We start from the raw sequence: 12,097 nt of genomic DNA on the forward strand, positions 1-12,097 counted from the left end.
TTCAAATGATATTTCGTACCTACATATCATTTATAATTATTATAAATACATATTACGTTTAATATACTCTTATAATTTTTAAACTGACATAATATTGTCAATTTTGACATTTCAAAAATTATTATGAACTCTGTCTCCGTCATATTGATATGTGTGCTAAGTTGGTTCATGAAAGTTCAAATTATTCAATTCTGACTGTATTTAATAGCACAATATGAAACAATGTTATACTTATGAAATTACATAAATGTTCTGCTTGGAGGCTATAATTAAAACTTGTATGTATTAAATTAATAAGACTATATAGAGGTTATCCATAACTATACAAACATGAATATAATGCGGACATTATCTGTAACAAGAAAAATTAAAAGTAGGTTTTCTATAAAAGAATTAAATTTCATGAATACTGGAAATTATAAGGCAATAAGAACAATTCAATCCACACCAAAATTATACTTGAAAATATTCTTAGAAACTGAAAATAAATATGCTTATAATATAATGGAAAATAATGGTTATGCAAGGAAAATAGACATTGATGAAGATAACTTACAATATGTGCCTAAAGAATATTTTTCCAACATAATGTCAAAGAATTTTAGTACAGAAGATCCTCATAACATTTTTAACATTTTTGCAAATCTAGGTGTGTACTGCACAGAAAATAATCTGTGTATTTCAAATGAACAATTTGATAATTTTATCGACAATTTAACTGACAATATAAAATTTGCTAGTGATGATGAATTAAGATCATTGTTTTTTTCTCTTACAAAATGGCCCCAAACTAATTCAATAAGAACAAGGAATTTCATAGAAGTATGGGCTGCTTTGGATGATGAATGTTTTAAAAGAATACACAAGTGGTCTTATGATGAAATGCTTTCGTTTGTTTCTTTATTCTATATGTTAAATGTAATAAAGTATAGTGATTTTTGTACGAAGGTTCTAAATAAAATTGCCACTAAATGTAAAAATCTCAAAAAAAGCCATGTAGTTCAGTGTTTGTTTTTTACTGGAACAATAAGAAGATCCCCAATAGACATGCATTTCCTTGAAGTTTATGTGGAGAATCACTTTACAGAATTTAGTACAGATGAACTGGCGGTCCTTGCCATGGGGTTTTTTAAAAGCAGTACTCCGATTAGAAGTATGACATTAATATCTAAGATAATTGATAGAATAATTGAAAATTCTAAGAATATACATGAGATTTCACTTGCTGCTTTGTTAAAAATAATAAGATACTCAATTAAAATACCCATTGATAATAAATTATTTGATATGTTAGAACATTTACAGCATGAGTGTGACAGAATGTCCATTATGTGTAATGTTCAGTTAGCCTTAGTTGGAACTTCATCTTTAACTCTGCATGAGAATTGCCTCAATCAAATAGCTAAAAGGGTGATAAAATCAATTTCCGAAACAAGAATAAAAGATCTGGAAAGATTAGTTCTCACTTATGGAACTTTTAATTACATACCTGAAACTGAAGAGAATTTTTTTGGCAAAGTTATAGAAGAGTTACGGAAACCAGAAAGGAATGAAGAAATTATGAAGTATGGCCGGTCATTTTCTGCTTGTGTGGCATTTCTAGGGCTTTTACAAATATTCCCAGTGGATCTTATAAAAAGGGTTCTAAGCCGGGAATTCCTAAACAATACTTATGGTGGAAATTTTTATAGCTATGGAAGGGAGATTTTAACAATTCATGATATAGCCAAACTTTTTATAGAAGATGAAGTTAGCGTTTTGACTGACAAACAAGTGATAGCATTGGCTAAAAAATATACAGACTATGTGCCATGTGAAACATACCAAAAGCAGTATAATATAACTGAAAGAATGTTTTTAGACATCAAAAGAGTGTTACAGGAAGACCGAGGCGGAAAAGATTATGTTACTGGATTTCATGTTATTCCACATCATCAAAGAGGAGGTATATATATTTATTATACTTCATATAAAAAAAAAAATTGTTATTGTGACATGTTTAATAGTCTTGTAATTTGTTTTAGATTTAATTCTATGCAATAACAGCGAAGGTGCCCCTGTGTCAGTGAAAGATGTGTTCTATGGGAAACAGTTTGGTCTTCTTCATAAAGCACCGAGTCCCAATCATTGGATTGTTCTTATTGTGGCTGGCAGAAATTCTATGATTCAAAACTCCAACAGAGCAAGTGGTCCATTCAATATAAAAATAAAAGAATTGAATACACTGGGATATTATGCCAATATAGTAAGCATTTTATTATGGTAAAATATAAGTAAATAGCATTTTAATATTACTAATATCTAATGTAAAATTTGGTTTTCAGGTAAAATGGAACACTTATAGCAACCTTAAAACTGACAAAGAAAAAATTATATATCTTAATAATTTAATTGAAGAAGCATTAAAATCCAAGTTATGAATTTAATACATCTTTTGTTTTATTATTTTAAATGAAAAATGTATGAAATGCAAAAATACAACACTTAAGCTTTTCATATTATTCTATATTAATATTATAAATATTAAACAGGTGTTGCTTGTAAATTGCATCGGAATCTGAAGACGTTACGTAGATTATTTCAATAAAGAAATAATTAAATAATTAATGTTATTCCTTTCTCATAGCAACAGATGTTGATGAGTCCAAAAAATAATATTTTTTTTTAGTTGCCAGATTAAACATTTTATATGGCCTGAAATTTCAATATGATTTCAGTTGTCCCAACTTTTGAGGTTTAAAATTTTGGAATTTATTATAATATTTTAAACTATCGCAATATATAAAAAAATAGTTTACCTAAAAAAAACTTTATAATATGAATTGCATATAATGGATGTATGATTAAAGATATCATAGTCCTGCCGCAAGACTTCACAACTTACAAGCAACATTCATTGCTAAATTAAACTGCCTTTAACATTATGTTCGAATTTTGAAACTGTTAGGCAGTTTAAAAACATTACACTATTTTCATTTTTATTAAAAAAAATAATAATTCCGATCAGTTTTTTGGAAAAATATTTATTGTACAGACATTCAATTTTTACTGTCTTATTATATGTATATTGAAAATAAATTTGATAGTTCCGTTTTGTTTAATAATATACCCATATGTAGGTATCTGAAAAGATGAGATTATGGAAGTCACACCTTAGGAAAAAATCTCTGTATTGGGGTCTGTTAAAAATAATATCATTGTCGGCGACCCCGAAAAAAGTATACTTTTAACTTTGATGGTACGTTTTAATATAGTCTACTACAACATAGATTCACACACAAGTGTCGGATATTAATATTTGTACTGTTTACTCTTCTAAGAATTTTTGTATCTGAGAAGTATCTTTTTACAAGTACACATATACAGAAATGATGTGTGAGCTCTTTACATACAAAACTAGTTAATGATATTCAGCTTAGATGGACTTCACGTAGTTAGGTAGATTTAGTTACTAGTGCTTGAAATATCGAAAAGAACGTCAATACCAAAGTCCATTTTTGCAGTAACAATATATTACAAAAAGACAAGAATCAGTTGGTTATTAAAGATGGCTGATTGAATAAGACATAAGAATGTAAATCATTGCAGTTCTGAAAGCTTCTTTCGGGTGAAATAAAGATTTTAATATTTATTAGATAAAATTAATGTTATAACATTTGAAATACCTATTTTACATCACTTCTATATTAATACTTTTTTTAACTACTCGTAAATTTGTTCTTGAACATTATTTTTATACTAACTGGATAAAAAATTATAAAACTCCAGGAGCATTTATTTTATTCCATTCTAATAATTTGAAAGAGTAATTCACTAAAGGCTATTGATCATTTTCAGCTAACAACTAGCTTTACATCAAAATTAATCATAATTGCAAAAAAACTGGTTTCAAGCAATTTTTTGGAAATCCTTAATAAACCAATATATTTACTATTTATTATTTATGATTAAAAGAATATAAAAAACGGATTGTGATGAATTTTTTTCATTTCATCTCCAAACGCCCGAATATTTAAAGTAAGAAAGACTCATGTATTTTTTAATCTAAATTGTCCATTTAGTGGGCCTAGGACCGTTCTAGCACTCAGTTAAGATATTTAGCCAGACAACACTTATCTCTATAAAAAAGAGATATTTTTTTTTTACATGAAAATGTGTTTGAAAAGTGAATAACAACATTTTGTATATTGCTTAAATAGCTCAAGCATATTAAAATAATATTATTTCAGGAGAGTATTATAGATTTTTTTAGTCTACTTTTTAATAAAACATACTATTTCTTAAGACGGACAAATTATATTTTTTTATCATGACTAAGAGATAAGAATAGTTTTTATTTGAAGCTCGTGCATTACACTTTTGTCTCTGGTGTCTCTAAAAGTAGTCTATGCTCCATACTCTTTGGTTATAACTTTATATCTTCTGTTCGTAATTTTATGTTGCGGCATATTTATAATAAATAGGTTTGGGTTTTAATATACTGAATTAAAATACAGAAAAGTTAATTCAAAACATAAACATGGTAAGGAAAATTATTTAGTATTAATAATTTTGCATTAATGTTTTAAATTATGTTATAATATTGTGAGGTTTTGCTGTAGAAGTACTTAGTGCAGTCACACATGGTCATTTAAACCAAAATTACTCTTAATTTATGTGCAGGTTTCACTCAATCCTGTAAGAATCTTGAAAAATGAAGCAGAAGAAGAGAAAGCCGAAGTTGCTCGGATGTCTAGTTTCATTGGAGCTATAGCTATAGGTGATTTAGTGAAAAGTACTCTTGGACCAAAAGGCATGGATAAAATTTTAGTCTCGTATGGAAGAAATGCAGGACAGGTTCGTAACGATATTTCAAACGCCAAAAATTTAAATAGCCTTAAATGTTGTGGTATTAGTGATTCATCGATATTCTAGGTTGAGGTTACAAATGATGGTGCTACTATACTTAAATCCGTGGGTGTTGACAATCCCGCGGCCAAAATTCTCGTTGATATGTCAAAAGTGCAGGATGATGAAGTTGGTGATGGCACTACATCAGTCACAGTTTTAGGTAATGTATATTTTCTACTATCTTATTTTGTGTTATAATAACTCTGAACATTATTTCTTACAATTTCGTCTGTTACGAACTAAGCCTTATTATATCATATATATTTCAGCTGCTGAGTTACTTCGAGAAGCTGAAAAATTGGTCGAACAAAAACTGCATCCTCAGACAGTTATAGCCGGGTGGCGCATTGCTGTTGAAGCAGCTCGTCAAGCATTGGCTGAAGCTAGTTTTGATCATGAAAAAAGCATGAACGAAGCAGCATTAAGAGCAGACTTGGAAAATATTGCTCGTACCACTCTGAGCTCTAAAATTTTGTCTAATCACAAGGAGTAATTATATATTTTTAATTTTGTACTATAACGTTTTTAATGCGTAATATGTGGTTAAATTGAAGTTGTTGTGTTTTCCTGTATACATATATTTATTAATATTGCATTATATTATTTCAGACATTTCACAAAATTAGCAGTAGATGCAGTTCTTCGTCTTAAGGGTTCTGGTAATCTCAAGGCTATACAGATTATAAAAATTTCTGGAGGTTTATTGGAGGAATCATTTTTAGATGAAGGATTTTTATTAAATAAAAAGGTAAGAAGTTACATAGTATATTAATAGCTATTAATTATACAATGATTTAACAGATGGTTATTTGATTATTTTATTAAAAAATATTTATTATATGTGTATATTATTCAACAATTAGAAAAAAGATCTTATAGCACGCTAAAAAGACAATGTATTTTTTTTTTATATGTATTAATATTTAGGTAGGAGTCCACCAACCCAAGAAAATTGAGAATGCGAATATATTGATAGCTAATACTCCTATGGACACTGACAAAATAAAAGTTTTTGGTTCAACTATAAAAGTAGACTCAATGGCTAAAATTGCCGAACTCGAAGTCGCTGAGAAAGAGAAAATGAAGGACAAAGTGAACAAGATTCTCAACCATAAATGCAATGTTTTTATTAATAGGTATTGTTACATATCAGTAAATTTATTTGAAGATTTCAAGTTTTTTTATGGACCTAGATTTGTTATTTAATGATTTAAAGGCTAAGTCGATGTTTGGTTGTCGTAGAATAAATACAACAATTAATGCATTAATTCCTGTATAAAAATGTTTTAAAACCGATTTGATAAAAATAAATAAAATTACATATAAATACAAGTCAAGCCAAATTGCTAATATTTAGTGAGTAATTAATGAGTTGTTATATTTCAGACAGTTGATTTACAACTACCCTGAACAGCTGTTTGCCGATGCTGGAGTCATGGCTATTGAACATGCTGATTTTGATGGAATTGAGCGTCTTGCTTTAGTCACCGGCGGTGAGATAGTATCTACATTTGATTCACCTGAAAAAGTTAAACTGGGACATTGCAAACTTATTGAACAGGTAAAATAAGAGTAATATTCTTATAATATTTTTAAATTTTAAGGTCTTATTTTGTACATTCATTTTTATTTAATTTTCACTAAGATTACATTAAAATTTTATTTCGTAAATTTGAATATATGAGAAAAAATCTAGAAGACAAAGTGTATTGGTAGATAAGTCTTATACTATATTTACACTCTCGCCTCGTACCTCGTCTTGTGCTTCGTCTCGTATTATAGCTCGCACCTCGCTCGCTCGCACCTCCGCACGCGAGCGCTGAGAGATGCGAGGCGAGCCGCGAGCAACTATTTAAACTCTCACTTTGTGCTTCGGCTCGTATCGCAATCTACAATAATATAACTGAATATGTTTTTAAATAGTGCTAAAATATGTTTAGTTATGATCCAGTAGTTTGAGACTATTAGCTCTTTGCCAAAACCTGTAGAGCATTATTTTGTATGTTGACTCGGTAAACATTAAATGACAATTAAAGTATAGTTTCTTTTTAATTTAATAAATTTTAGCTATCCAATTTCATCTCGATCGTCACCTCTATCCTTACCACAAGTTTGTAACTATAAACTAAATACGGAGACGTTGAGTTTGTCATTCATAAATTTTCGAACATAATAGTCACACAATTTATTTATTTAGTTTGAAATACTTGTGCTTATGGTACTGTAATATAACTTATTAGTAATATATATATATATGTAAATGTTAATGACATATTAATGTTTCCAGGTCCTCATTGGTGATGAATGTTTAATACGTTTCTCTGGTGTGGAGCTGGGTTCAGCTTGTACCATCGTAATCCGAGGTGCAACCCAGCAAGTTATAGATGAGGCCGAGCGTTCCTTGCACGACGCGCTCTGTGTACTCGCTGCTACTGTCAAGGAACCTAAAGTCGTTTACGGCGGTGGTGAGTTGTCCTGACTATACTGAAATTATTTACATTCATTATATTGCATAGAACAAAGAAATTTCAGTTACTAAATCCTAAAGTAAAAAGTTTCTTCAATGTATAAAATTAAAAACTAGTCAGTTACTGTTACTGTAATACGTATCGTACGAACATGAATGTAAGCGGTTGGTTTTCATATAGGTTCAAGTATTAGATACTTCACATATCCCATACCAATATGGTAAATTTCTTTTAATGTATTATAACTATTCTTTAAGGTGCCAGTGAGATGCTAATGGCGGAGGCTGTGTCTCGTGTTGCTGCACGGACTGCCGGCAAGGAGGCGGCGGCCGCTGAAGCCTTCGCCGTAGCTCTACGGCGTCTACCTTCCGCCGTAGCAGACAACGCCGGCTACGACAGCGCAGATCTCATAGCTCGCCTCAGAGCTTCTCACGCACAGGGAGAGAATACTATGGGGCTTGGTGAGATTTCTTTATAATTTCCTGTGTTTTTTCTGACTGAGCTTTTATGTCCATACAATATAAATTTAAGATATATTATCTGCATTTTATTCGAAGTTGTACTAAAGTAAGTTACAGTAAATTTATAAGGTAATAGTAACTAAAATAATTAACCTAAGTTATGGACTTCATGTGAAATGCTTTAGTATGATGGCTTATAAATTAAATTTATTAGATTATAATTATATATTTGCTTAGAAAGTTTACTTTTTAGTTTAAAGTTAGTATATTAATTTTTTTTCTGTTAATCTTCAATCCTTACTATTATTGTCAATAAGAATGTTTGTTACTTTTTAAAACCCAATATTTTTTATATTTCATGTAAAATATGAATATATATATCTGTTAGACTTGTTGTAATGATTGAATTTCTCTAGATATGGAGAATGGCTGCATCGGTGATATGAAGAAGTTGGGTATAACCGAGTCCTATGTGGTGAAGCGTCAAGTGTTGCTGTCAGCCAGTGAAGCTGCGGAGGTCATTCTACGTGTGGACAACATTCTAAAATCGGCACCCCGCAGGCGTGGGCCCGACCGCCGCCCCTGCTAATACACAACAACTTATTGAAAATGTATGAGTAAATGTGTACATTTCCATTGAAATTGTGTACAATAATGTATCTTATTTTTTAACAAACATTAGAAACCATACACTGAAGGTTCACATTTACACATATGATTAATTTTAGTTTCATTAATTATATTAATATTTCTTGTAGCTTTTTAATGCACAGGTAAACGTGACGCCTGATTTTGCTGTTTTATTTGATGATTTGAGTTTATTGTCAACGGATGCAAGTTGTTGTGTTGTGACATGCAATGATGTACTCATCGATCCATATTTTTTTCTCGTATAGCCAAGCTAGCTCGCACCAGAGGACTGTGTTTGTTTAAGGTATTTCAGTTTTAGTTTGGTGGAATGCCGTTATTGTATTAACAAAATAAATTCTTCACTAAATAACTGGCGATGTTCTTTCATTTTAATGTTAATTAATTATGTTTGTGTGGTGAAAATGTATAATTTGTAAGATTATACATACAAAATTAAGTATATATGTATATAGGAACAGCTGACTGGTTTAATCCAATTTTTTAAGTGGATGTCTAGACTTTTTTAATAATAGCAGTCGTTCAATACGCTGCCTGAATGACACTCAGACATTCTATTTACTTGGCATTGTCTATAGCTTGGCGATTGAATTAGTCTTTTTATTTTTAACTTGTCTAGACAAAGATATATGTATTTTTTCTGATAAGTACTAGAGGTCAAGTATTTAACCTGACTTGTTTCTTTTAAAATAGGTTTTGAGAAATCTTGCACATTATTTTTATACTTTATCACTAGATTTAATAATTTTGTACTTTCAAAAGTTCCCTTCTATAAACAGCATTAGTGCAGCTCACTTTTTCAGCTTACGAACTTAGTATCATTTATATCTAGATGGAAGGGCGCCATAATTAAAACTTAAAGTCCACTAGTTGAATTGTTTAGTATATTTTAAAGAGATATGAAGTCACACGTTAATTAGTAAAAAAAAACAAATATATGCAAATACCTCTTATTTTTTGGTACTCCTAACTCCCCATTTAATGGACAGTGAAGGCACGGGTGCTTTAATCCAAAGATTTCCAAATTGATGAATTACAGTGACCAGCGACTCACTGAGCTTGTAACATTGTGTTTCCAGTCGTGAGAATTCCATCACATAGTTGATTGAAGAGATGACGAGCACTTACGTTATACTTTAATTTAATATTACTTATGGCTAGTTTATTATAATAAATCTGTATCGGCTTTGACCTCGTTTACTTCAATTGACTTATTTCGAGAAATGGCACGGGAAATACGTGAAGCATACAGACGTGATATCTCTTCATCGCAATGAGGACGTTTGAGAGGTTATTAAACGAGTGATGATATTTTGTGCAAAAAATATAAATACATAACCAAGATGATAGGAATAGTAATTTCTTTCCCTGATCAGATCAAGCGATCTCGGCAAGACCTCGCGTCCAATAACTAACCGGTATGTTTCCTTAGTCCGTATATACTGATCGAGTAGCGAAAGGTTCCAAGTCTGCCCATCTAAATTAGTGGAGTTAGATAACACCGAGCCCCTAAGGACTTGGGTGCATAGTTTAGAATATTTTTGGTATTAAAAGAAAAAAAGCAGGAATTAAGTCATTTATCCAGTATAACAAAAAAATTAAAAAGGAAGTAACTATTTTAAAATTATCAAAATCATCAAAGACGTGGGAACGTCAAACTGGTCTCATACTACCATCAACTATGCCTAGGTGTGATAAAAACGTGACCACAATAATTTTCTACAAATGGGTTAAAAAAATTATAAACCATAATATCTCCAAACCAAAGATTTTTTTACGAGAATTATAAAATTAAATCACTACCTATATATGTATAATGTATAACGTATATTTTAACATACCCAACTGTATTTTTTAGAACCAGAAAGAAGTCTTAGTAATTCTCTGAATTATCCATAGAACAGTGAGGCCTTAAAGAGTTGAAGAATTTCCCGAATTCTTTTGCAATAAACAATACACCCAATATTTTGCAGCCATCCTCTCCTCGGGCGAAAATGTATTTTTTATACGTTTTTCAACTTAGTCAACTGTTGCTGGGTTATTCCATATAACTATTCCATAAATATTCCATATGACATGTTGTTTGCCATTATAGTAATAAATGAGACCATGTCATTCTCTTCTTTTTTAAATGTAGCTACTCTATTTATGGAGGGAGGTGGGAAGAATGGGAGTGTCATAAATTTCTACTAATATAAGTCGATCACAAATTGTTGATTGAAGGATACTGAAGCTTATAACGGATGTCTTTAATTTAATACAATTACGTATGATACGCAGAGCATGCAGCCTTCCATATTTTTTGGATTCCATCAATTCTTCTTCTTCGGTACATATTCATTAATCGATAAGGAAACTAAAATGAGGTTATATTTATCTGGGAAGTACATTGACACAGGCAGACAAACAGCAAACAGACGTCCAGACATACTTGTCGTACAAAACTTTTTTGGGGGTAAAAACAAATCGAAGTAAAGTAAAAGTAAAAGACTTGAAAGGTACTCATATGAAAAGATTATGTTTTAACGTTATCGCCTAAACTCTAGAGTACGTATGAACTTTGTGATGCTCATACGTACCGCCGAAAGTTCACCCAAAGTCCAAAGACCAAAAGAGATTTCGAAAGAAAAATTTCTACTTCCCCATTCGATATAAGAACAAAATCAAATAAACGAAAAACTCTCAAACACGCACGAATAATAATCGAATCAATCTTCCTTATATTATGTAACATTCTTCTGAAATCTCAATCTTGCTTCACCAAACTTTAGTAAAAGAACGATTTGATGATAACACAATTTACTCACCTTTATTATTTGATTTACCCCTCGTATAGTTTTATATCCGCCAATAATAACGTTAGCCTTATTTGAACCTTTTCGTGTCTGTGTGATCATATTTACCCCTTCTTCAAGATCTCGACAAATAAATTTATTTAATACTGTCTATTTCTAATATGAATAGAGTAGATTCAAATCTTTAACCATTTAATTCACCATTCCGTTTTGTATGACCTGAAGAAAACAAGGAATTATTATCTTTACCTTCAGTACTTGGAACTTTACTGCGAAAAATTTTACTGCAAACACAATATATTCCTTACGGGCTCTCTACATGATTTAATATAATTAATTGATTTTGTTATGTTATAAGATGAATAAATGTGACGTTGTGCGTTGATTGTCACATCACTGATTGATAGTCCTTGATTAATACACAACCTGACGTGATTGAAACTATAACTAGTCGGAGTTATCGTCTTTACTTAGTTTTTATTAAACCTAAATTACATTACATTAAGTGCAAGAATCTAAAAAGGAAAAGGAAAAGCTTGAATAATTTATATCTGGAATTTTATTTATATAGTTCTTCTTCTTCTTCTTTTTGGTTACTATCCTTTCTTTATAGATTTCGCTACTGTCATGAGCCTATATAGTTCTATAAGGTATATACTTGAACTGAAAAAAAATCTCTCTCCACTTTTTTTTTCTTGAGTCAATTCAGTTTGACGAAATAAAAAAACCTAAAACAAATATGGCAAATTCCACTTAAAAATATGAGTAATGGAACACAAGAAAGCTTTTTTTTATATAGATACGTTAGGTAGCTACATAATTCATAGTTGTGTAT

The 12,097-nt window shown here is 30.5% G+C and overlaps 2 protein-coding genes across 2 annotated transcripts; both read left to right on the top strand.

Annotated features, from left to right (window-relative positions):
- Positions 1-128: 128 nt before the first annotated feature.
- Positions 129-2,428, top strand: LOC116766473 (FAST kinase domain-containing protein 5, mitochondrial). Its single transcript, XM_032656321.2, has 3 exons — positions 129-1,945; positions 2,025-2,245; positions 2,325-2,428. The coding sequence occupies exons 1-3, from the start codon at positions 331-333 to the stop codon at positions 2,418-2,420; spliced, it is 1,932 nt and encodes a 643-aa protein (XP_032512212.2). The 5' UTR covers positions 129-330; the 3' UTR covers positions 2,421-2,428.
- Positions 2,429-4,366: 1,938 nt separating this feature from the next.
- LOC116766262 (T-complex protein 1 subunit beta) lies at positions 4,367-8,819 on the top strand. Its single transcript, XM_061522851.1, has 10 exons — positions 4,367-4,522; positions 4,663-4,836; positions 4,915-5,050; positions 5,160-5,379; positions 5,500-5,638; positions 5,818-6,026; positions 6,277-6,451; positions 7,178-7,355; positions 7,616-7,819; positions 8,236-8,819. Exons 1-10 carry the CDS (start codon positions 4,520-4,522, stop codon positions 8,406-8,408), a joined length of 1,611 nt encoding a protein of 536 aa, XP_061378835.1. The 5' UTR covers positions 4,367-4,519; the 3' UTR covers positions 8,409-8,819.
- Positions 8,820-12,097: the final 3,278 nt, after the last annotated feature.

The sequence above is a fragment of the Danaus plexippus genome, chromosome 15 (assembly GCF_018135715.1).
Source record: "Danaus plexippus chromosome 15, MEX_DaPlex, whole genome shotgun sequence".
NCBI lineage: Eukaryota > Metazoa > Arthropoda > Insecta > Lepidoptera > Nymphalidae > Danaus > Danaus plexippus.

What these genes read in the sequence shown, in the direction of transcription:
- LOC116766262 (XM_061522851.1), top strand. An exon ending in TACATCAGTCACAGTTTTAG is followed by an intron (nt 5,051 to 5,159) that starts GTAATGTATATT and finishes TATATATTTCAG; the next exon opens with CTGCTGAGTTACTTCGAGAA. An exon ending in TGCAATGTTTTTATTAATAG is followed by an intron (nt 6,027 to 6,276) that starts GTATTGTTACAT and finishes GTTATATTTCAG; the next exon opens with ACAGTTGATTTACAACTACC.
- LOC116766473 (XM_032656321.2), top strand. Translation starts at nt 331, where the DNA reads ATGAATATAATGCGGACATTATCTGTAACAAGAAAAATTAAAAGTAGG. An exon ending in TCCACATCATCAAAGAGGAG is followed by an intron (nt 1,946 to 2,024) that starts GTATATATATTT and finishes AATTTGTTTTAG; the next exon opens with ATTTAATTCTATGCAATAAC. An exon ending in TGGGATATTATGCCAATATA is followed by an intron (nt 2,246 to 2,324) that starts GTAAGCATTTTA and finishes TTTGGTTTTCAG; the next exon opens with GTAAAATGGAACACTTATAG.